At 40.0% G+C, this 26,585-nt stretch overlaps 1 protein-coding gene across 9 annotated transcripts; it reads left to right on the top strand.

Annotated features, from left to right (window-relative positions):
- The first annotated feature begins 460 nt into the window (after positions 1-460).
- kdm4c (lysine (K)-specific demethylase 4C) lies at positions 461-26,585 on the top strand. Of its 9 annotated transcripts, none has more exons than XM_026360623.1 (22): positions 461-610; positions 2,015-2,181; positions 2,500-2,675; positions 3,722-3,836; positions 3,989-4,182; positions 7,060-7,109; positions 7,825-7,928; positions 8,189-8,326; positions 8,528-8,721; positions 9,018-9,244; positions 9,432-11,458; positions 11,557-11,668; positions 12,809-12,990; positions 13,405-13,636; positions 16,047-16,123; positions 17,048-17,103; positions 17,237-17,345; positions 22,152-22,346; positions 23,257-23,427; positions 24,140-24,259; positions 25,067-25,159; positions 25,286-25,453. In XM_026360623.1, the coding sequence occupies exons 2-22, from the start codon at positions 2,038-2,040 to the stop codon at positions 25,451-25,453; spliced, it is 4,884 nt and encodes a 1,627-aa protein (XP_026216408.1). In that variant the 5' UTR covers positions 461-610; positions 2,015-2,037. The 9 variants fall into 9 exon arrangements, with proteins under 9 accessions (XP_026216408.1, XP_026216415.1, XP_026216410.1 ...); XM_026360630.1 differs by lacking the exon at positions 461-610 and having other exon boundaries at positions 2,038-2,181; positions 9,432-9,500; positions 9,603-11,458; positions 25,286-26,585; XM_026360625.1 differs by lacking the exon at positions 461-610 and having other exon boundaries at positions 2,038-2,181; positions 9,021-9,244; positions 25,286-26,585.

Here is a 26,585-nt window from a genome sequence, read left to right as displayed (position 1 = left end):
TTAAAACTTGGACAATATTTACTGATATCTACCTAATGTGAGTAATTTAAAGATTTGACACACCTTTCAATACATTTTGTGGAAGTACATTTTGCAAGGGATCTTACAGCAAGCAAACTAGGCCCATGAGCACTTGATAGTAGTTTTAAAGTGGACTTTAAAATTGATTTAAAATTAATTGTTTGTATTTTCAAGTTATTAATGATAAATGACATGGTTTTCTGTTCTCATCCAAACAATCAATCAATTAATCTTTGTAGTTCTACTATGAAACGTGCTATAATAGAGTTGAATGCTGGAGCCCTCTCTACCAGAGGCTCCTCCGTGGTTGTCCTCCAGTTCATCGACTCTCCAGCTGGTGTGCAGATCGGACAGTGCGTGGATGGGTCTGCGGCTCCACGGTGTGCCGTTCATCGCTGCCGTGCCTGTTAGCACGCCGACACACGGTCGAGCTGGAGCAGAGGCGGACGGAGACACACTCCGCTCCCACGGCACGAAGCGGCGGCAGCAGCAGCAGCAGCAGCAGCAGCCGGAGCAGCTGTCATGTGAATCAGCTGGACGAACAAGGAAGGGGACCGACAACAACACCGCTCCTTCTTTCTAACTTGCGGTAAAACACTGTTTAATTTTTGGTGGAAACGACCCGTGATGTTCTGCCGACGCTCCTGCACCTCTTTATACGGCGTTGTTAGGAAGCTGTGTGCATTTTGTGACTGTTGTGCAGAGTTAGCCGAGCTATCAACAGCTAAGCGTTAGTATAAGTTGGCACAGTGGGTATTTTACACTGTGTGCTTTGTCAGTGATCGTTTGTCTGCTACTAAACTTGTGTGATGCCGAAATATTAACACAAACATGATACAAATATCAGGCAAAATCATTTGTATGTGTCATCACACAAAGACACAGCGAGGTAGCTACGGGCCTGTCTGTAGCCACCTTGCGAGGGACATTTAAACCCCATTGACTTGTGCATTAAGAAGTTAGCTAATGTGCTAGCTACGCTAGCTTTATAGTTAGCTAGCTGTGTTTTCCCTTTTCCTAACTGCTATTTCCAAATGCTGTGGAGTCAGGTCCCATGAGCACAGACCAAAATCAAGGCTAAGAGTGCACAATGTATGTGCCATGTCGCTATAACTTAGCTAGTCAGCTGAGTTAGCAAGATGTGGTATCAGTTCAGCCATTACTTGGCATCATAACAAAACGTAGGCTAGTTGGCTAGTTAGCTTGTTTGGCAGACAACAAAGATCAGTCCAACTACGGACGCTCAGCCACAAATAAAAGTAAAACTAGAATTCAAGCAAGATTTATCTATCCAAGTGTAATAACGTGTGTTTAATTGAAAAACAGGACGTGTCTGACTAAGGTTAAGCACGATTGAAATTATTTTTGAAATAACTAAACAAAGAGTAAGATTGTGGTCAGATTGTGTGTCAATACTGGCGCTTGTTTTATTTTCCAAAACTTTTAAAACCAGCTTGCTATTGCATGTTACATAATCGGGTCGCACGCCATTATAATGTGGTTTTGCAGGGAAGGGGTTAGTATGAACTAATGTAAGGCTGAAAAGACAACAGCTTCACCCGATGCAACGTGATCCTTTGTCTGGGTGCACAGTAAAGTCAGAGTTGGGAGTGGGATGGGTATGGGTGGATGGGACAAAAATCTGAAAATGGTTGTTGGCATCAGCAAGGATCAAAGGATCAAATCAAAATTTGTTGAATCTCTACTTCCATCTAGTGGTGAACTTGTCAGCAACACTTTGACTGACTGCATTAGAGTCAGGCTTACACACTTTTTACATTACTATTATGTCTAATGCAGGAGATTTTATATAATATGATATAATATAAAATAAGTATTAATGCATTAGATAAGATGAAATTGAGCAAATATAGTTTTACAACTAACAAAGTTATAGTGTGTTTAACTAAATAAATATCTGTCAACATAAAAATGCACAGCCATGTAATACAAGTATTATGAAAGTCAGTATTTTATTTTTTCTATTTTCCAGGTTACATCTGGTGAGGCAGCAGGATGGCGGGAGCAGAGGTGTTCACCCCTGCAAACCCCACCTGCAAGATTATGACCTTCAGGCCCACCATGGAGGAGTTTAGGGACTTCAACCGATACCTGGTTTATATGGAGTCCCAGGGTGCACATCGTGCAGGCCTGGCGAAGGTAGGTAGCGTTATTTTTTTTTATATAGATCTCAATTTGGTTAAAGTTTCAAGCACAATAGCAAATATATATCTAAGTGTGTGGAATTTGAGAACCAGGTGATGGATGAGAGGGATTTTATTCGGTCCATTAGGTCGGTGTTTTAAAGCGTCCTGTTTTGTGAAGCTACAGTTTGATGACTATTGTAAAGAAAAGCTGGGAAGGACATTCAGACATATATTGAATGATCCAGATATATAAATAAAATACTACTGGCCTATTTGGAAACAGTTTGTAAACTACTTCAGAGTCCTGATGATGCAGTTATCAATCCCTCAGGTGATTCCTCCTAAAGGCTGGAAGCCCCGTCGTACCTATGACGACATCGATGATCTGATGATCGATGCACCCATCCAGCAGATGGTGGCCGGCCAGTCCGGGCTCTTCACACAATATAACATCCAGAAGAAGCCACTTAGTGTGCAGGAGTTCAGGCGACTAGCCAACAGTGACATGTGAGTAATATGGACGACTTTTTTAATTGTGTCAAAGTGTCTGATGGATTATAGTGAGGGCAGGAAAATGCTCACAGCCATTACATTTAAAGATTGATGATGGTATATTCCAAAATTTATCACTGTCAAACTTTCATTAATAATTTAGATGACATAATGCTGATATTTTTGGAAACAGCATCAATGTAGCATAGTTATGTCTGTGTGATGTTAATCATACTGGATAGTCTGTTTCCAACATACAGCGGCACTTTAAAGTATTTCAACCCCACCTTCATGCTTCCTTACACAAACTTCCTTCCTTAAGGTCAGGACTTTGACTCAACCATTACAAAACATTAAATTTCTTCTTTAACCATTCTTTGGTAGAGAAGCTTGTGTAATTAGGGTCATCTATCAATGATGGCAAGCTGTCCTGTTTCAAAAGCAGAAAGACAGGTTCAGATCCTATTACCACCACCACTATCACTTTGAGTAAACTGTATAGGCAGCAATGTTCTTTCCCTCCTTTCAATTTTGCTATGGACAACATTGTTGTTCACTGTCTGCCCGTGGACTAATCAACACTGATATTAGCCACTGCAAGAGAGGCTTTTAGTTTTCTATTTTTTTTCCGCCAGGGTTTCTTGTAGCTCCCAGCACTGTGAGATGCCTTGCTTTTTGTTGATTGACAACTTCTGGCAGGCGCAACAGTGGTGTTGAATATTCTCCATTTGTACACAGTCTGCCTGACAGTTGACTGGTGGAGTCCAAACTCTTTACTGATTCTTTTTTGGCCATTCACTGGCTGGTGAGAATCCACAATTCTTTCTTTAAGGTCTTCAGAAAGGTCTTTTGAGAAGACAGAAAAGTAAAACTTCACATATTTTTGTGCAGATTTTTGGTTTGGATTGGATCAGTTCCTTTGTAAATACATAAAGGGGTGTATGTTTTGGTTTGAATTGTTGAATTAGGTTTGTGCGTGTATTTTAGCTGATGTAGTTTGTATTAGGAATGTTTTGTCCTGCATCCACATTAACCAAATGTAATATCTGTCTCCTCAACAGGTACTGTACACCTCGCTACCTGAACTATGAAGATCTTGAGAGGAAATATTGGAAGAACCTCACTTTTGTCTCACCCATATATGGTGCTGATGTTAGTGGCAGCCTTTATGACGAGGTAGATGAACTTTCTCCCTCTCTGAATGTGTCTTCCTATCTTTGTCTCCTTAATCATAATTCGTCTGTGTCGTTATTTACTTTGCATATCAAGTCTGTAATGCAGCTTCATTCCCTGTAGCCCAGCTCTAATCTCTGTTTCTAATTTCTCAGGATGTAGAGGAGTGGAATATTGGCCACCTGAACTCTATCTTGGATGTTATTGAGGAGGACTGTGGTGTATCCATCCAGGGAGTTAACACTCCATATCTGTACTTTGGCATGTGGAAGACCACCTTCTCCTGGCACACCGAAGACATGGACCTATACAGCATCAACTACCTCCACTTCGGAGAGCCCAAGTCTTGGTTAGTGTGTGATCAGATTTAGGTATGGTGGGGAGGTGGGGGGGACATGCATAAACAAGCAATCACCAAAGACAATTTTTGAAGGGATACTCTGTGCTATAACACAGCTGTACACTTGCAGCTGACCTGCCTCTGCAGTTCTATAAACGACGGCAGTGCTACAGGGTCTTTAGTCTAGAGGTGATGTCAGTTTCAGAGGACACATTCTTCTAGTTAGTTTTTTTCATTCATATCATGTTGATAATGTAAGTTTAAGAGCGTAATATTTTTCTGGTGGTTGGATGAAGACGCTCCTGAAAAATACAGTGTCAGACTAAATGGGATGCAGCTGTGTTATAAGTGTGTGTATTTACTAAAGACGTAGTGTAGGTAAATAAAAGTAATATTTTCAGATCTTAGATCAGGGCCAAGTTTCTTAAAAACCTTTTGATCTGTTTTTAGTTTGTGTCCAAATGCAAAGTACAACCCAATTAAAAAACAAAAAGGTAAAATCTAAATAAAAACGCAATACAATGATTTGCAAATCTCATAAACCCATATGTCATTTATAATAGAACATAGAAGAAAAAAAGAGGTCCTTTTGAAATTCATGGCAGGGGCACATCTAAAATGTAATGTCCTGTTTTTAATACAGTGCCATTTGCGGGCACTGTTGAGTGCCGATCATGGACATCCAACATTGTGTTTCGGCCTTGTCCCTTGTGCACAAAGGTTTTTTCTCAGAATCTTTTGATGACATTATGTACTGTAGATGATGTTAAATTTAAAGTCCTTGTAATTATACATTGAGGAACATTTTAAAATTTGCAGATTCAGATGTTCACAAATTGGTGAACACTTGCCCATCTTTACTTCTGAGAGACGCTAACTCTATATTTTCCCTGTTTAAACATTGGCTATGTTTTCTGTGTTCTACTGTAAATAAAATATGGGCTTATGGGATTTGCAAATCATTGCATTGCGTTTTTAATGTAGATTTACAAAAAATACCAACTTGTTTTCGGGTTGCATTTCCCCATATAGCACCATATCTATCTTTGATGCTTACATACAATGAGAGGCCTATTGCGCAGAATTTCCTAGTCTTGCATTGCAGAATCAATAGTTTTTTGTTCATCTACAGACCTTGTTTACAGATAACTTACTGAATAAAACTTAGATCATGTTTCAGATTTTTAAATGGACAAACCAAACTAATAAACTTCGTGAAACACCAAATACATTAGAAAAAATAGAAATTGAATGTTTTAATTAGTCAACGATTCAACCATATGGTATTCATTGTTTGTGTAAAGCTGCATATTGGTAGTATTTCTACTACTGCTACTCCTAGTGTTGCATACCAGCTTCTCTATTTTTCTACGAGTCATATTTTCATTATCTTGTACATAGTTTTTACTGAATAATACAATGTTTGATTTTAGAACATTCCCTTTAAAATAAGCTATAGGCCAGGGACAAGGATCAGTTCATAGTGAATGTACACCTTGAGACAGACATGATTAAAAACAGTGAACATGTGGCAATTGCCCATACGGGAGATTATCAGGTACTTACAGGTACAGGTATTTACCTAGTTTACCTACATTTACTCAAAGTTATTTTGTATAGTGTCTTCACAGAAATGTCTACATTGTAACACAATCAGTCGGTCACATAATATCTTGCATACTGTTGGTCTAATTGGTATTTGTTCTCGCATTGTTTTGTAGAAAAAACCTGGTTACTACAAAGTCTGGGTTAAAATGATAACGTGAAGTCGAAGAATGCAGGTGGATTAAAAAATGGAGTTTGCTTTTTTATTTCTTTGTCATCTTGGCTTGCTCTGTGTCTCTCTCCCTTTTGCCCTGGAGGGAGCTCTGCTCATTAGAGCAGTGAGCCCTGCAACCCCACAGGGATCAGTGTCACAGCCAGACAGTGACACACACATAGTCAGAAACACAGACACATAAACACTCACACTCAAAAAGCGCTGCCAAGTACCCACGCACATATACCCTTATCGTGTAGCGCACACAGACACACACACACACACACACACACACACACACACACACACACACACACACACACACACACACACAGACATACACTCTTTCATCTTGCTGCTATTTTGACATCTCGTCCCCGGTGGGGAGCAGCTTAAAGATGCACCTCTCTCACCTTTTTACAATCACCTCTCCAAGTCCCTGTGTCACCTCTACCTGAGTTTTTCTACCCCCTCTCTCGCACTTCTCACTTAAGCTGACAGGTGATATGATGATAGAAAAGCCACATACCCGAGGGTGGATGGTACTAGTCAAAAGGAATGCCTAGTCAAACCCTGAGGGAATTCTGTCACGCTCCCTGGGTTTCTCACTGGGAATCATTTAAATTCACACTACAGTCATGTGTCACAAGAACATGCAGAATAAGGTCAAAAGAAAAGTCTCTTAAATCTTAACTCAACAACAATCAATGATGGTTATTTTGCATCATAAACAAAACCATAGTTACAAAATATTCAAGAGACTAAGCTTTAATACACAAGGAAGTCAAGGCTGTTCATTTTACACATTTGCCTGGAAAACATAATAACAACGTGATAATGTAAAGGCCTTAAAATTTTGAATGTACAGTATGAGTTCAGGCATAAAATCTTGTGACGTAACACATATTAACAGTGCAGTGCTTGAAAGGGTTCATCAGCCTTCTTGGAATAATTTGTTTACTCAACACTTGATGGCAGTGTTGAAATTTTAAAGTCTGTTGCTTGAAAATGTCTATGCAGCAGTCAGTGTATGCCACATACAAAATGAACAATGCATGTTCAGAATTTCATATACACAGTCTAAAATAATTCTGTCTGCTCCACATCTCCCTGCTGTCTCTTAACAGGTATGCCATCCCCCCTGAGCATGGGAAGAGACTGGAGCGCCTGGCTACAGGTAAACGAGTCATTTATATTCTCTTTGTACTCTCCATCCAAATGGAGGCAGTAATTAAGTAATTATTAAATAACGATTGCAGCATACAGAAGCAGATCTGCTTTAAACAGCAAAGTACAGCATATAAATTACACTCCAGCAATGAGACGGCAGTAGAGGTAATGGCAAGGCTAAAGAAGCAGCGTGCAAATGAACTCTTTACAAACATGTGGAAACTGTACAAAGAGTCGTCGTTTATTGACAAAGCGCTTTAGAAAAATCCATACTTTGTAGAATAAGTAGACCTAAAAAATTGTAATGCATTCAATTACATGCACCTAATAAGTATTTAAGCATTCAAACAATGTAAAGTGAATGCCATGTGGTTAAAGTTAATGTAAACACTAGTTATTACAGACGACCATTGATAGAACGAGGAAATCATCTGAAACAAAGCTTGTCTACTCAGTTACTAAACTGGAGGAAAATCATTAAATATGGCCAGTAACATTGGCAAATTCTGGTTTTATATTATAGAAGAATTGTTATTTTAATAGTCATTAGTTTCCCTACAGTTGAAAATACTACATTCTTTAAGAAGAAGTAGGAAAAATGCAAACCACCATTCACATAGCTTTGTAGTGAGGCTTTTTATTCTTCATTTTGGTACACCAGTTTGTTTAGTTTTTTGACTGCTTTCCTCTCTGTTAATGGTGTGGGTGTGTGTTTCTTTCAGGTTTCTTTCCCAACAGCTTCAAGGGGTGCGAAGCTTTTCTTCGTCACAAGATGACTCTAATCTCTCCTTCTGTACTGAAGAAGTATGGCATTCCCTTTGATAAGGTAGGCTCTCAACCCTTTTGAAAAATGACTCCCTGCCATTTTAAACTCGTTTTTATTTACCAACTTTATGAAAACAGCTTTTTCCTGCCACTAAACAAGCAGTGCTTGTTTTGATTGATTGCTGTAGCTTATGTTAATCCTTTCTTTCTTTTTGAAAATTTTTGAAAAGGAAAGTAATACGTCAGTCTTCTGTCATCCATCTCTCTTACAAACCAGTCTCTCTCCCTTGTTCTTTCCCCCTCCCTAACATGAACTGTCAGATTACTCAGGAAGCTGGAGAGTTCATGATCACCTTCCCTTATGGCTACCATGCTGGCTTCAATCATGGATTCAATTGTGCAGAGTCCACCAACTTTGCCACTGTACGCTGGATAGACTATGGCAAAGTAGCTACACAGGTAACCTTCAATAGAATTTTATATATTATGTTCTACCACATCTCTTAAAAAATAATAAGTTTAATACGTTTATTTTTAGCTTCTCTTAAAGTTTAAACTTTGTACCATATTGGTACAGACTGAAATGATGTTAAGTGTTCCCACTTAATGTTTCACAAAGCAGAAGTATATAACAATCATCCCTCTCTTTCCTTCCTTTAGTGCACCTGTAGCAAGGACATGGTAAAGATATCCATGGAACCCTTTGTGAAGCGTTTTCAGCCTGACCGTTATGCTAACTGGATGCTGGGCAAAGATTCGACACCTATTGACCACACACTTGCGACACCCAGTACAACACCGGAGCTGCAGAGCTGGTTACAGAGGCGCCGCAAGACCAAACCTACTAATAAAGGGTACTGGATTCATACTTTATATTCTATGCCATGCAGTTAGAGAGAATAATCTGCCACAGCTAAATGTGCTGTTGGGGTTTAGTGGCTTGGTATACTCCCAATAGATTTTGATGAAGGTAGATAAATTAAATTTTCTTGCAACATTTGGAGATGCATCTGATTGTGATGGTCACCTTAGTGCATTAGCTTGTGATCTTATAGGTATTACAAGAAATATTCATATACATATTGTTTTGCAGTTAATTGGGTTTGAGTTAAAACAATTTTTTCTTAATCTCTCTCCCATCTTGTAACAGTAGTCATACTCGTATGCGCTCCAAGCGCCTCAGAACCACAGAAGAGCCTGTTGACCTGGGTGGCAGCTCAGCTCTGACCACCAGCAAGAGGAAAGGCATTGGCGGGCCATCTGGGCCAAAGGTGCGAAGATCTGTAACAGAGACAACCTGTAAGGAAGATGAGCTCGAGAAGAGAAAGAAGACTGAGTCAAAGCACAACCAGAATCAGAACTCTGTTCAGCTTTCTGGTAAGAGACTGACTGGTGGCACCGGAAGGTATTTGAGACTTTGGATGACACTTTGATTTGAAAAGTGCACAAGATTGAAACATTTTGTGTGTTTGCCTGTTTTGTCTTAGCTGATTACTTGTGTAAATGAAATTTTTACAGTGATTGTTTAAGGGATTTAGAATTTTCACCCCTTTATCATCAACAGGTCCTCCCTGCAGACAGATGTGTGTGGTCAAGGTGAATCGTGTAGAGAGTAATAGTTTGGGATTTTCAAGTAAGGAGCCACCCCATAATTCTGAGCCTAGTCCCATTCCCTCACATGCTTCATCAGTAAAGCCAGAGACTGTCATTCATACTGACCCTCAACACCTTTCAGGGTCAGGGGTTATGGCCAGGACTCCTGGAGAACTGAGACAATGGCCTGAAACTTCCCAAGTGGATCAGAAATCTAATGAGTCACGGTGTCTCTTACCTGAGCCACAAGACCTCCTAACTTCTCAGGACTGCTCTATCAGGGTCCCTCACCTGGACGTCAACAAACCCAGTTCATCTTCCCATGCAACCAGCACTTGTGTTGAGACTCAAATGAGCTTTTGTGCCACTTACTCTGAAGGTCAGATATCAGGTTCCTCATGTAGAGAAGACACTGTAAGTGTAACACCAAACACTGACAGCACAGGTGCAAGTACTGAGAAGTACACAAACAACACTAACACTAATCTAGAGAAATCGGACACAGTCATTGATTCTAAACACATCAGTCCACACTCCACTACAGAAGCACTTTATGAGCCAGTAGAGGGCGTTAGCACCACATCATGTTGCTCCATCCCCTCTTCAATACATAATTGCAGTTTAGAAAAACAGAGCACTGAGGAAAATCTTTTTCCTCCTCTGCTACACAGGAGCGCAGTGGATATGCCACAGCTCACTCCTGAGCCAGCAGATAAGGTTGGAGTCTGTCCTATGCCACCTGTACTGACCCAAGAGATGCCCTCCCTCACTCCTGCTGATGATACGCTAACTGATATCCCAAAATCCACATCATGCAGTGATCAGGTTGCACCTGTACTGCAGCGGGAGACATCAACTGGCTGTCTGCCCTCACATGGAGCCAAACAGGAAGTGAGAGAAACTCGCCTAATGATGTCAAATGAGTCTCTAACTGTAGAACATGCCAACTGGCATTTGCATTCTCCATATCATTGTGAAGAGGCAGCAATTTCTGGTTTAGAAAGACACACAAGTGATTTAACTGCCAATGCTATGCACAAAATTACACCTGCTGGTGTTCATGACATGCTAATAATGCCAAACATTGCTGCAGGAAGGGATCATAGAAAGCTGGAAAATCTCCCTCTTGGACAGAGCGATCCTACCCCTGGCTCTGTACCTCAAACAGAGCAGCAGTCTAACCTAATAGAGGTTGCAAATAAACATAACTCCAAAGACTCGGCTCAAAGAGACCATGCGTTCACTCTGAGCAGTGCTGGAAGTCTTATAACGGGTACCTCAAACAATCATCCCCCAGCCCCTCCTCCTTCATTATGCACTCAAAGTGATAGCCTCTCAGCATTACACCTCCACCACCACACTACATACTCCTCTTCACACTGTGCTTCTCAGAATCTGTACATGGAGGCCAAACCATTTTCGAGCTGCATATGGAAAAACTTAAATTCCCATAGCCCTGCAGTACTTATTCAGAGCCTGCACCCAGACCTCCCCTCAGACTTCACCCATGACCCTCTACCTTACACAATGTGGACTGAACCTCAGTGCAAAGAGGTCACAGACCTGGAGGACACAGAGCAAGATCTCCGTGAGTCAGAGAACAGGGAGGAAGGTGTGCCTCTCACCTGGGCCCAGCTTGAGCCCACCTCTCTAGTTTCAGTTGGTGCTGTGGAGCCTTTGGGGCTTTGTGGAGATTATGACGTCCAGAGGGGAAAAGTGGATGGGGCTGAGGCCCTCTCCCTCTGCAGGGAGCTGGAGAGACGGGGGGAGTCAGGGGAGAGTCTGCCCTTAGATACTGCAGTTTCACCTCTCAGGATGGGAGGAGGAGAACAGGATGGGGTGTCTGATATGGAAGAAGGAGGATCTGATGGCGAAGAGGCTGAGCAGCAAAGCAGTGCCAAGGGAGAGAGCAGTAGCGATTCATCTGATGAGGAGGAAAATGATACAAGTGACAATGAATGTGATGGATCAGGCCTGGAACCTGGGGAGGTTTGTGCTGTGAGTGTTATTTTACACACAATCGTACACATTCAGTCTCTCTTACAAAAACACTGTTTGCTCTCTTAATGCCTTACTGTAATGTCTCTACACAACAGTACCCTACCCTGTCAGTAAAGAGGACCACCAAGAGCTGGCGTCACCCACTCAGGAAACCTACTGCAAGGGCTGTACCCACTGCAGTCAAACAACAGGCCACCAGTGATGATGGTGGGCACACACACACACACACACACACACACACACACACACCCCGACACAGTTCATTGAAAGGTAGAACTGAGGTTCAGCCTTAACATTCTGACAGTGACACATGCACACACTGTGAGCCAAGGGCCACGCTCATTTCAATAAAAACTCAAGGACATTTCCTGTTGTGGTTGGTGCTGCATAAATGGTGGCACCGGTCCAGAAACCATGATACTTTGACTTCTGTTGGTTTAATTGCAGTGAACCAAAGAACTGTTTTTAATGTTTGTTTGTTTTTTTTTTTAAGACCAGTTGGGTTTATTCTTAAAAAACATGGTACGTTGGTAGTGTAACAGGAAAGTCTTCTAAGAAGTGGCTTGGTAGTTTTAATAAAGTTAACAACAGATATCAAAATAATAAGTCATGTCTGGTAATGTTAACATGTTTTCCCACAGTGTAGCTTTTTATAACCAGTGAACCATTCCACTCTGTGGTCCCCACTTCCCCTCCTAATTTCTCACATTTTATGTCCCCCTAAATGATACTTTGACGTCAATGCGCACATAAACCAAACAGATTTAACTCTCAGGCCTACCACAGTAAAATGACCTAGTGATAGATACTCTATTTGTTTTCATGGTTTTAACAGGATGGGAGGGGGACCCTCAATTAACAACTACTAATGCAGACAGAGTCACATTCATCATCTCCATGGTTGTGAAAAAGTGTGAATAATTCAGCGACCATTTCAGTTGTTTATCCCTGAGTAACAAATGACCATGAAATGACCATTGCTGTGACATGCCTAGTTTATGATGATGACAGCTCATTTTGTGCAATCATTTTAGGCAATTTTATAAACAGACAGGCGCCTATTCATTGAAAATGTTTTTCAAGTCACTGGAGGAAATTGTCACCGCTGTGGATAGATTAGATCTGGCTTAGCAGCAAGTCTATTAATGATGCTGAAGTCAACTGTGAGAATGATGCATGCTATGATTTAGATATTCAGGTCACACAATTGTTTCAGATTCAGAATACTCAATTAACAAACTACCAGATGAGAGATTTGCACTCGGTATTGCATGAATCATCACCTGGACCACAGGTGAATAGCGAAGTGATTGCAAGGTTGTAAGACTTGATTTTATCTTCACTTAGAGCCCCCTGAAGCAAGCCTGGCCGAGGAGGAGGAGCAGGAAATGGAAGTGTGGGCAAAGCCCCTCATCTACCTGTGGCAGAACAGGAAGAGCGGCTTCTCAGCGGAGAGGGAGTACAACGCTCATGCAGCCACCATGCAGCCATACTGTGCTGTTTGCACACTCTTCATGCCCTATTACCAGGTAAAAGTGAGTTAAATACACATATGTTGCGCTTGGGAATATATGTTTTTCAAAATGGCCCTCATCAGGATATGTACAAGAATGAATACTTATCCACATGACTGAATCTCATAACCACTGAGCTGAAGATGGAGAAATCTATATAAAGACAATGCAATTTTTCCTGCAATTAAGACAATAATGGGAAACCGATTCTGGCAAGATCATAAAGTGAGCTGTTGTAAAATCTACATTTGTATAGCCAGAAAGAGTGATTTTCTACTCATTGCGCTTTAAAGAACTAGTTGGCTTCTGTTATTTGCCATTGTCGAAATTAATAGTTTTAGTAAAACGAGGTCGGAAATATATTTTACCCCCCTCAACCTGTAAAATGTGTCTTGAACATGAAAATCACATTTTCTTTTTTACCTATAGGCTGAAGACAAAGCAGAGGATAATAGACCAGTCACTGTCATGGATACTTCCAAATCTCCCTCTCCAAACAAGGCCTCTACAGGTCTGAAGAGAACCAAGCCCCTCATCCCAGAGATCTGCTTCTCTTTCCGGGAACAGAACTGCCCCCCAACTCCTACTAACCCTCTGCTACAGGAAGATGGCACCTCCCCGCTGCTCTACTGCCAAAGCTGTTGCCTACAAGTTCATGCAAGTATGTATGCAAAAGGGACAAGTAGGTGTTGTATGTGTGTCTGTCTGTGTGAGATGGGATGGTGCTGATGAAGTATAGCTCATAGTTTCTAAATGTCATTGTATCGATTTATCTATCACACCAGGCCACACTGTTTGTTTCTACATGTTGTGTTTGTCTCGTCGATGTCACTGTAATAGGGTGAGTGGGTTTAAATTCTGACTCACTGCTTCTCAATGTTCCACCCCTCGCTCTGTTTCCCTTTCTCCCCCTCTCTCTGCGGTTTGGAGTATTTTATTTCCCTCATCAGCCGATTGAGGGTCTTCACCACACATACTTCCTGTCCAAAAGCCCCAAGCCAGTGCATCAGGCACCTCACACAAACTCTTGAAAACCTCTGGAGCCTTTCTGCTCCACTAGATGCACAAATGCAATATATTGTACATTAGCGCAAGCTCTCATTCAGACACTTTAACCACCCTAGATCTTTTCCCCCAGTCCATACAAAATTTGCCAGTATCTTATGTCTACAGTCATGTACTTGCTCACCAACACTTTACTTTTTAAAGTTTTATACACACTGACCTGAATCCATCTTTTGAAATTACAAAACTGCCTAACTTTTCACTTTTCCCCGTTTCAGTACCTCATAACTTCTCATCCATAGTGTTAATCCCTCCTCATTTTATTTTATTTTTTACCTTGAAGCACAATTTCAGGGCTATGCATGTACTGTGTCACTGCTTAACTGTATGTACTACACACATAATTTGTGTGAGTGTGTGGAGAAGAACTGTATGTCATCTGACACTGATGAAAGAGCCACAAGTTTGGTTTTGAGATGTAACAATAAGTACCAGTTGATGTTTTCTCTCCATACTGTTATTTGAACTAAGGAGAGGAAAGAGAGGCGAGGTTAGATTTTATGTTTGGTTTTGTGATATATAGCAGTGGCGAAGAACAGAGACACACACACATACACACAGTGGCAACAAAAAATATGCAAACCTTTTGGAATTTAATGGTTTTCTGCATCGATGTGTAGCAGCTTCCTTCATGGTGTCCTGCCATTGACACCCCGCTTGTTTACTGTTTTACGTACTGCAGAGTCATGAACACAGATGTTAGCCAGTTCCAATGATGCCTTTGGATCTTTGGCTGTCACTCTGGGTTGTTTCTTTACCTCATTAATGAGTGTTAGTTGCGCTCTTGGGGTTATTTTAACTGGCCGCCCACTTCTTGGTAGAGTAGCCACAGTCCCAAAGTGCCACCGTTTGTAGATTGTTTGCTTAGCTGTAGACTGGTGAATTTCTAATTACATCACTTTGTAACCCTTTCCAGCTTTATGTAAATCAACAATTCTTGATCATAGATTCTCTGAAAGCTCAAGTCATTTGAAGTAGCTCCACACACTAATCTTCTTAACTTATGGTAACACCTGACTCCGATGAGATCATTATTCAAACATTTCACATACAGTTTCCACTCACACTATGAGGTTTTTATGGTTGTTCTCAATAAAGAGATGAAAGACAATCATTTCTTTGTGTTATTATTTCAGGCACATTATATTTGTTAATACTCTTGACTTAGACCAAGATCAGATTTATGACAAATTAATACAGAAAACCACAAAATTTCAAAAGGTTCACATACTTTTTGTTGCCACTGTATACAGACAGACTTAAAGTGTTTCTTACAAATACAAATTCCCTCCAGCTTATGTGTCTGAAGCCACTAACCCACGGATTTCAACCAGCTGTCAGCTCTGAGCAGAATCAAAGTCTAGTTTCAAATTCAAAATGTTTTTCTATTAGAGACCACCGCCATTTTATTTTTTGTAAAACATTTGTGCTGCTCTGCCACATCAAAGACACAGACCAAAACAAATCAACAATATTTATACAAAATGGCTCATACTACTTCATGTTTTGCTGTGTCTGTCAGCCATGTCGTATGGGTTACAAAGGCCTTCTCCACAAGTGTCTGAAACGAAAGCATACTATCACGCCAGTGCAAGTCTGGCATGGCTGTGGCCAGCTGATCACACAAAGCGTTTTGTGATACATAGACGAGCGCACATTTAAAAAGGGCAAAGACGCATGGATCTATTAAAGCAAATCCTGTGTCTGTGTCTGCAATTGTTTTCTCAACCACACCAATGTTCCCATGCACAAAGATCTCCATTTCCACTTAGTCTGCACTACTGTGCATTTTGAATGGAACAAAACCAGCTTTCTGTCCAGGATCTGTGGAAATCTGTAGATGTGGCGTTTCTGTTCATTGTAACTGATCTTGCTGTCAGTTTAGCTCTTCAGGTCTGTTAAAGGCTCATTGATACGAAGTAGCAGCATTAAAGTGGTTTTAGTGAGAATGAGCATTTTCAGTTTTGCGTCTTTTCTCTTACTTTTCCTCTGTCTTTCTCTTTTAGGTTGCTATGGTGTTGCAGCAGGTGATGTCAGTGAACAGTGGTCATGTGATCGCTGTACAGAAGAAAGCTTTACAGCAGTAAGACTTTTTTTATTTGAATGATGTTACTTTTTTTTTAACAATTGGTACTTGGATCATATGATATTAAAATGTTATCCTGCTAAATAAAGTGGTGGTGCTTAATCATCAAAAATACAAAGGCCATACTACAGCATGCAAACCACTCAGCAGTAAGGTTCAGAATGCAAGGTTGGAAGTTACAAAGATGAGCCGCAAAGATTTGTAGGATAGTGGGACCAAGACTAACCTCTACTAAAATGATGGAAAGGCCAAAGTGTGGAAGAAGAAATAATCTGTTCATGATCTAAATCATAAAAGCTCATCTGTGCAGCATGATAGTTAGTAGTAGTGATAGAAGCAGGAAAGTCAATTACCAGACCTTAACCCAATTTAACATTCAGTTCACATACTGAAGAAGAGAGTGAAGTGAGAAATCCCTAAAACAAACAACAACTGATGGAGGCTGCATTTAAAAACCCAGAAAAGCATGTCAAACGAAGTGAATCACTGAGTTTTTACTCGCTTAAAATTGGAGTCAACTGATACAAAAGGGCGCTGTCTTCTTTGTTTAACATATCAGCATGTACATAATGGTGTTTTTAAAGGGACTCCCTCATTTTGTTAATGCTTAAAATGAATTATCATAATATCAGACAAGTTCATGTTTCCCTTAATGCTTCATGATCTCACAAAGAAGATGGTGCCCTTTGTCCCTCTTGCTACTCTGTCTCGTCATCACCTTGTGTTCATCACCTGGCTTTACTAAGGAGGAAAACATGCTGGAGCACATTTGAGCTGAAGGTGCAACTTATATGTTTAGTGCTACAATAAAACAACCTGTCCCAGACACTGTGTTACTATAATGTCTTTTCCTAAAGTGGATGGGAAGATGCAGAATATTGTTAAATATCTCTTTCATTTACTTTTCTTGTTGTTTTTCAGGAATGCTGTCTCTGTAACCTTAAAGGGGGCGCCCTGAAGAAAACCCAAAATGACAGGTAAGACAAACTTTTTGTCCTGTTATTAGCTCCCCATACTGATCTCTGATCTCCTGACTCCACACAAATGAATTGTCTGTTCATCTTAATCATCATGATGTGTTAGCTAATTAGTTTGTTTGTGCGTGTATAGATGGGCCCACGTGATGTGTGCAGTAGCACTGCCCGAGGCGAGGTTCACCAATGAAGCCAAGAGGAGTCCCATTGATACCAGCAGGATCCCCATGCAGCGATATAAACTGGTGAGATGACATGCACACACACAGACACAGAAGTAGTACTGGAATTCCCCAGGTCGTTGAGGACTGGCTGAGTCTAATTAATGAAGTGTTCACAGTTCTAATTAACAATGTGAGAAGAACATGCCTACAATCAAAGTTAGATAATTAACCACCAGTGGGTGTGAGAGGGGGTCTGTGTGTGTAGGGCTGTCCGTGTGTGGGTGCGTGTCTGTCTGCCTTTGTGTATGTGCATGCAATTGTGCATTTAGAGAGAGAGAGAGTGTGTGTGTGTGTGTATTTGCTTAATGAGAGAGCTCGAGTAAATCTCAGCAGACCTGACACGTTGCCACTATAGTTAGCTCTGTGCTACAGGCACCATGATAGCTCAGCAGAAACCAAAGTGTTGAAGAGGTACATCCTAACACAAGATGGATACGGCTTTCCATCACCAGCTTATATTGTAGTTTGAGCAATGAGCATTATGGAATGACAAGCTTAAGCTTTTTAAACAGGCTATAAAACTCATTGTGACAATGAAGTAATGGAGTGGCAAGGAAAACAAGTCATTCACATAAGCACATGAGTACTTACCTGAAAGAGTGCAGAGAATACCACTGTACTGTCACTCAGTGGGACACTAACTTTGTAGACACAGTGACATTGCTCACAGGGTATTTACAGGGATATGGTTCATATCTCCTCTCACCACATTGAAATTAAGCTCATTTGGATGTGACGGCACAAACCACAAAGTCAGTTTTCCATGTCCACAGGCCAAAACTTCAACAAAATGAAATTGTAAGGGTGGGATGCTCATAAAAGCCCTCTGACATGACCAAAATGGTGGCCACAGTGTTTTAGATCTTGCAATTTTTTTTTTTTTTAGAAAACAGAACTTCCGTCCTTTAGCTACTAAATATTGTCACAGTGTTGGTTTTTGTTTGACACCAAAACCTTTTTAGCAATGGAGCTGAAAGACTCAGCTGAAAATCATATACATATTATTTTTTTTTAAATCATTGTATATTCCCTTCTGGAAAGGTGTGTCTAATAGGAAGATGTGTCTGTGATGGCAATCTGTTAACTCAAACTACATGATGACACAAAGTCTTTACTTTCTGTTGCCAGTTTTCCTCTAATTAACACGCTGACAGAAGTAGTTTTTGGATGAGCCTGTGCTTCAGTTGATGATCAAACAGATGGGCTTCTTTTAAACTACCTCTTTGAGTTCTAAATTAAGATAAAACTTGAAAAATGGTGCAGCGTGTTCGAGAAAAGTCCCTTCATAGATACTGGAGTAAAAAAATACATGCAATAGTGGTGTTTTTGTGTAAATTGACATTTTGTTTGAATGTCAGATTATGATGGTATACCTTTTTCATTTTGGTCCAACTTATTTGGGTGCTTGCTGCATGAGTCACGTGTCTTAAAGCATTGGGTCCAACACAATGGACCCATTGCCCTTGCAGCAGCTTACTGCATTCATAATTTACTATCACACAACACGCACTCTCGCAGGCGCGCGCACATACACATTCATAATTTACTGTGGGAATGTTCTTAACGCATGGCTCAACACAGGCACCCAAATACACCCTGGAGAAGGCACAGGCATGAGGAAAGTGGGTTAGACTCACACAGACTGGCAAACATTAAACCATAAAACTGTGCTGACTTATTTACAGTTTTATGTTTTCATACGTATAGTTGTTGTTTTTTTTCCCACCAGTAAATGTAGATTAATGATGATTTCCAACATCAACAAACACACATGTGCCCTCCTTCCTCACACACACACACGGTGTGTTGCATGCCAGTCAGAATCTTGTCATTCTGGCCTCGATAGGTGGGCGAGACAGTCGGGCCAGTTCATCAGTGCAGTGCTGTCCATAATAGAGGGGGTATGGGAAAAGGCTTTACAGAATGTAGGCCAAGTTAGTCACCAAGAAATGCACTGAGTGAGAGTCCCTCAGTTCAGAGATAGGAGTTGCAAAGCAATAGAAGCTTCATTAATAAAAAAAGGATAAAGTTAGGGTTTTTCATGACCTATTTTAAATTAACATTCACATTGCCTTTTGGGTTGAATTGCAAGAATAAAAGAGGACTTCTCTGACAGTCTCTCTGTGCACAATACTTTGTGATCCTCCACTGATATCTGAATTAAGTAGGCTAAGCTGATAATTGTAAAGGCAAAGCCAGGCCTGTGGTAGAGGTTACATTTAATTAATGCTGTCTAGGTTAACTAATTAGATCAGCCATTGATTTTTCAACAAAATGAACAAAGGGCATTTATTTCAGAGGCTTAACTGATAAGGACAGAGTGTTTAAAAAAAAAAAAAAAAAAAGGTTTGCATTTGTATTCCTTTCTTATTTATCTGTGAAAAGCTGTGCCATTCCTCTCAGGGCAATGAAAATTCTTTATATATCACAGGATTAATTCTAATTTTTTCAATAATTTAGTATCTGTACTCGCACAAATGCTGTTTAAACCCATCATGCTCTTCCATTTAAACTACATGGGTGACGACAGCTTACATGTCATCAGACCCCTTCTGTAGACTAGATTTCAAAGTCCCACTTGAGCTCACTTACTGCTGAGGCACATGTTCTGGATATTACATATTATCTGTCAACTTGTATACATATTGGTGAAACCACCCCGCCATAGAGTGGAAGACAGGACGTGGATGAGAAGTGAAAATGAGAGCACACTACAGATGGGTGTTTTATTAAGAGAGTGGAGGGAGAAACTGGAGTAGATGGGAGGCATGGAAAAGAGGTGAAGGAATGGGGAATGAGTGGGGTTATAATGGGAGGATGTCGTCATTATTTCCCTTCAGTGGGAGAGCAGAGGTTTAGAGAGGAGATGCCACAGTAGAGGAAATGGACTTGATGGGCTGTTTGGTGTAGAAGACCGAGAGATCGTCTTAAAATTAGGTTTAAGGGTGCATGGAGTGTGAGCAGAGGATGTGTAAGTGTAGTCCAATGTGCAATTGTGTATTGCCCACAGACCTCAAATAAAGCAAGAAAAAACAAAACAAAATAGACAGTGGCACTGGTTTGTTAAGTAAACCTCAACTGATGTCATCCGATTGGTCACGTTTGAGGGTTTCCTTGCATTGTAGCAGTGAAACATGTTTCTGTTGACTATTAGAACTGAGGTCTTTCTCTCTCCCTTTTTTATTATTATTATTTTTTTCATCCAATAACAATGCATCAAGCAGATTTCACAGTTTGAAGCACTTTATGGTTTTAAATAATTAGAGGTTCAAGCCACAACCAAGCAATGATTCACTTAGCGATCTTTTACTTTAATTCACTGCTGTTTATCTTGAGCTTGTATTCAAGGTTTTTCAAGTGGAAATCCAGATTTGGAATTACTTTTTTTTGTCGTATTTTTTTAACCCTGTTCCAAATTTAGTCTGTGCATTGGCTGGAACACTTGAGGACACTTGAGACTTTCCTTGAAGCCACTTCAGTGGTCTTTACTGTATGCCTATGGTCATTGTCATTTTGGAAACAGAACCGCTGTCCTAGTCTCAGGTCATGTGCACTTTCAAGAACTACATTGTACTTTCACCATAGTGATAGTTTTTTGCTATGGTGAAAGTACTGCACAGTGCTTGGTGTTTACTAGATATACTACTGAAAGTATTGAGGGTTTCAGACTATTTGCCTCATGCTTCCAGTCATTTAAATGTAATTTGGCAAACTCCAAACAAGCTGTCATATGCCTTTTACTCTTATGCCTAGCCACTCTATCATGAAGGCCGGATTCATGTATTTAAAACTTCAGAAATTGTTCTGTACCGTTCCACTAATCTATTTCTCATCACAAAATTAGATCAGAGGACATTAGTTTCTTTCCTGATGCTCGGTGTGATTTGTGGGACCTTACGTATACAGCTGTGTGCCTTTCAAAAGTAACTCCAGTCAGTTCAGTCACAGGTGCACTCCAATCACACAGCACGGATAATTCAAGCAAACAGGATGCACCTGACCACAATTTGGAGTACTACAGAGCAAGCTCTGATTACTTTTGTAAATGTGATTTCAGGTTTTTTGTTTTTAATAAAAATGTACAGAGAAAATTCTTAAAACATAATTTTTGTCATTATGGGTCACTGAGTGTAGATTGATGGGCAAAAAATGTCAATATAATGTATTTAAAATGGGATCTACAACACAAAGTGTGAAAAATGAAGGGGTCAGAGTACTTTCTGAAGCATTATTGACATGATATTGACAATGGTAAATGCTGAGTGGAGAGACAGAAGAAGAGTGACTAGAGGCAACAAACATACAATAGCCGGTTGGAAGGGCCAATAACTGTCCTGTAACCAGGTTGCTGACAAACAGTAATGGAAAACTTAAAATGTCCATTGATTTAGTTTGCGTATTCCCAGCTTTTATCACCCCAGTGTACCTAGAGATATTTCATGGTGATATCTGTTTCTCATTGTCACCACATCTCTTAAGAAAAAAAAAAAAATCCAAAGATGAACAATAAATGGATCTTATTAACAGGTTTTCTCTGTGTAGCCAAATCTTGATATAGTTGAATCCATTACCAACTGTGTAAAAGTCTTACATTATGATGAATACAGGTACCTAAGTTATGTTATTTTAAATATGTCTTCCAAAAGAATGAACTTGAGGATCAGAGCCACGGACTAGATAAGGCAGTAAGAACTTAGAGAGAGACTTACATTGAGTTTCTTGACATTGTAAAAAGATACAGTAGAACAAAACCAGGGCTGTTCCTTTTAAGCATGTGCACATAGTGTTTGGCGCTGAAAGTTTGCTTTGGTTTTTGTGTGTTTATAGAAGTGCATCTATTGCCGTAAACGCTGTGCAGGGAAGAGACAAGCAGGCGCTTGTATCCAGTGCTCATGTGGCCGGTGTCCCACCTCCTTTCACGTCACCTGTGCCCATGCTGCGGGAGTAATGATGGAGCCTGACGATTGGCCGTACGTTGTGTCGATCACCTGCCATAGACACCAATCACGGAGCTCGTCAGCTGTAAGTTACACTACCAGTGCTCCCTACATAGCTGTCACAAATCCAACTGTATAGCCCAGTAAGAATTTGTTGCCATGTGATCCCAAAGTTTCACTACAGACACTTACTGATTTGTGTTATTTGCTGTCCATCACATGCTTACAGGAGTTTTAATAAGTGTTGCACCACCTTGTATTCCCACTACACTCTTCACTTTGTTGAGTTGCACCATCTTGCTTTAAACTTAATGATATGGATGCAAAACAAAATAATAAAAGGATTGACTACAGATGCAAAACTGTGGAAAGTGAATGACTTACACATGGTCTTGAAGGTTTAAATTAAATCTAAACTCTGCATTGGACATGGTGTTTTTGTAACAGCATAACTCATCCACTATGTTCAAACAAGATTTAAAATTTTAATTAAATGATCATCGCCACATCATCGCTTGTGCCACAGTTGCATACTAAGAAGTGTAAATGGTGAAATAGTGATTGAGTTTATAAATTTAAACAACATTTATGCAATTTGAGGACTGGTTATTCACTGATTAGTCTAATATTTTGGCTTTACCTGACAGAAGAAAGAACTGTGAAATACCTTTGTCTTACTGCAATATTACTTACTTTTTTTTCCACATGTAGTTTTCAGAGCTGTCACCAGTCACAAACTACATTTCTTTCATCTCTACTGTATTAGTGTAGCAGTAGATATCGGATATTAATAAAACCAAAATAAAACCAAAACTAACCACATGCATAGAGGTAAAATATTTTGCTATTGTAACTAAGGTGTTAGATGCTGTAAATATGAACACTAATGCAGTCATCACTCAGCATATAATGCTGTAACACAGATGAATTTACTTTGCACTATGCTGCTTTAATTGTCATACATTAGTCTAATTGCAGCTCTGTGTCTGTACTAGAAGCAGCGAGCATCCCAAGCGTCCATCTGTCTGGGACAGACTGTGATCTCCAAACACAAGAACCTGCGCTACTACAGCTCTAAGGTCACCCAGATCACCTGCCAGACGTTCTACGAGGTCATGTTTGATGACGGCTCCTTCTCCAACGATACCTACCCCGAGGATATAGTGGTGAGAATATGTTTAATTAGGCACACGCTCAAGAGGTCACCTCCCCGTTGTAAGAGGTCATATCGGATATTAAAACCTTTTTTTTTTTCTTTTCAGGGATTATTAATGGTTCATATATGGTCATTGCCTGGATGGTGGCCTCAAAACTTACTTTAACATTGTACTTTGCAAATCCAGTGTGATTGTGTAATTTTAACCTCTCACATTGTGAACCATTACCATGAAAATAGGATTTATGAAAAGGCCATTCAAATTAACAGAGTATCAGGACTGCTGAGTTGTCATGGCAGCAGCAAATAATCACTGACATGACCATTCTTGAAGAGCTGAAGTTCATGGATTTGTTCAAGTGATTATGTTAATGACCGAGTCTTGGTGAGCTTAGCACTGTTTAAGAGAAGTAGCTGTGACAAACAACTGCACACATCGCAGTTACTGTATTAGCGAGGGCATTCAGCTAATTTACATTCAATCCTGTACCTCAGCTTTAACTGACCTAGTTTTCTTGAGTTATACAGCACATTGTACACCTCTTTAATTCTTACTTTAAAGCCTTTAAATAGCTCTGAAATCTGCAGACCATTATGGCATTAAAGTAATGATAAAATAGTTTATTACAAACTTAAAAAAAAAAGTCTTAATGTGATATTCGATTCAACATTTAGTTACACAGGTGCTTACATGACGTCTGGTTGTTCTGTTGTCTTTTTAGAGCAGAGATTGTGTCAACTTGGGTCCTCCTGAAGTGGGGGAAGCTGTTCAAGTGAAATGGCCTGATGGGCTGTTCTATGGTGCCAAATACCTGGGATCCAACATCTCCTACATGTACCAGGTATGTGACCAAGTGGGTGATAACTGGAACATTTGGCAGATAATTAAGGAAAGTAGCACCAGGGGCTAAATTAATCAGAGGTATCTGTAAGTGTTTCAAATATATACAATATTCTCTTAAGTTTTTTATGCTGTGCTTTAGAATATATGTATATGATATTCATATAATTTAAAATAGGACTAAGCAGTGACCTTGATAAATAGGAAATTGTAGGTTGTTCCCCAATTTTAATCTCCAGTATATACAGGAAGCTGTCACATACTGAAGGCAGATACGTGGAGAAAAAGACATGCAGATAGCGAGGATGAGAGGAAGGTGACAATCTGCATTATTCAAACTCACTGAAATATTCACTAAGCTAAGAGCCGCACAGCTTCCACTTAAAGCTTTATTTAGTTGAGCTGGGCGTGAACCATTAGTTATGCACAAATGCATCTGTGACGCACATACTCAGTTTGAAGATGGGTCAGACTTTGGAAAAGGTCTGAACAAGAACTTTCCATTGTTAAGGTGTGTTTTGGTTTGTAATAGTTTCAGACAGTTATTTGCAGGGGCAAATAACTGTTCTTTATGTGTGAATAACTGGGTTATTCGCATGTTGATTATTTGACACCAGACTGGATTCTTTGACTCTAGTGTGAAAATGTGCTGTATTTAAACCTGAACTGGAACCTGATGTCAAAGAAACTTCATTAAAATGCTGGTCAAAGTGTTGCTATAAATACTATTTTTAGATGGGAACATTAAGTAAGTGCAGTCCATTTATTTAAACTGCTAATGCAACTGAACAATTTCATGTTGTCTCAGGTGGAGTTTGAAGACGGGTCTCAGGTGCTGGCAAAGAGAGAAGATGTCTACACTTTAGACGAAGACCTACCTAAAAAGGTGAAGCGTAGACTTGTAAGTATTAGAATTAATGTACAACTGATGTAATTTAAACATAAGCGTAATTCCTTTTTGCCAACTGGAACATTTTCTTATTTACTAATCTGTGTTTTTTCATGTCTCTGGCATTGAAAAAATTAGTCCACAGCCTCAAGCATGCGTTTCCAGGATGCCTTCTTTACCACACAGGGGGAGAGGAAACGGCAGAGAACACCCAATTCACGCTTCCAGAAAGACTATGTGGCCCTGCCAGGCCTCCGTACAACTGCCAAAAGCACATGGGAGCAACGCAGCCACAAAGGGAAATGAAGTCATGGAGAAGAGTCAATGACAAATGAATGCACTGAATTAACAGTGGGTGTAGAGGAGAGGGTGTGTGTGTGTGTGTGTGTGTGTGTGTGTGTGAGTGTGAGTGTGAGAGAGAGAGAGAGAGAGTGTGAGTGTGTTCCTGTGCGCAAGTTATTTCTGATCGGTTTTCATCTTGACAACTATTGCCCACACAACTTCCTGTGAATAAAACATAGGAAATAGCAAAAAGGAATGAGTGATTTAATTTAGACTGGTATTAAGTTACGTGTGCTTGTACATTTCACTATTAGTGATTGGTGGTCGGGTGGTGTGACAGGCTGAGGAAAGGCCGCTGGACTCTTACAAAATGGGCTAACAGAGGGCATAGTTGCCTCAGTTGCCTCGTGATTTCACATCCATCAGGGAAAATAAACGTGACTTACAATTGTCATATCACCCTTTTTGAAATAAACAACAAAAGCTTTTTTTTTTTTTTTTCTTTGTACATGAGAAATTCAAACTGAGATTTTTCTAATTAGCTTGCCTATGGTAGCTTTCTGGGGGTCTGTTATTTGCAAGTTTGGTTTTGAATATTTCCGCACTTTGCTTGTAGTATTTTCCTCATGTCTTACTGCTTCTCCCCGCATGTTAAACATCGTCTCCTAACTGCTTCTGCTGGGCCAAGTCCAATTACACTAGAAGGGCTTCCTCTCTTCGTGTTTTGTTTTTGTTTTTTTTAATTCATGCAGACAAAGCTATGTGAATTGTGTAATTTGACATTGAAAAATTAATCATCGGAGAGTAAAGAAAACAACTGACTTCATGTTAATCACTTCCTAAGGCCGAAGATTCAGAGAGGAAGCCGTGCCTGTTTGGATTTTGTGCCCTATTAATGTGAAATGCTACTGTTGCTCTGTTGAATGAAACACACTGTTGAAATTATTTAAAATTTGTATTTATTTTTTGGCTTGCTAAAACTATTGCTAACTGCTGTAAGGAAAACAATAAAAAAATACATATGTTTTTTTATGAAATTGTCATTTGTAATTTTAAGTTACATTCGATAAGAAGGAAATCAGCATTTCCAAGTGCAGTTTAAAATAATCTAAGAAACAAGTTAGGGTTAATGTTTTTGATGCTGAACACACACACT

Source organism: Anabas testudineus, chromosome 1, assembly GCF_900324465.2.
Source record: "Anabas testudineus chromosome 1, fAnaTes1.2, whole genome shotgun sequence".
Lineage (NCBI taxonomy): Eukaryota > Metazoa > Chordata > Actinopteri > Anabantiformes > Anabantidae > Anabas > Anabas testudineus.
This window is presented reverse-complemented; position numbering and strand designations above follow the sequence as displayed.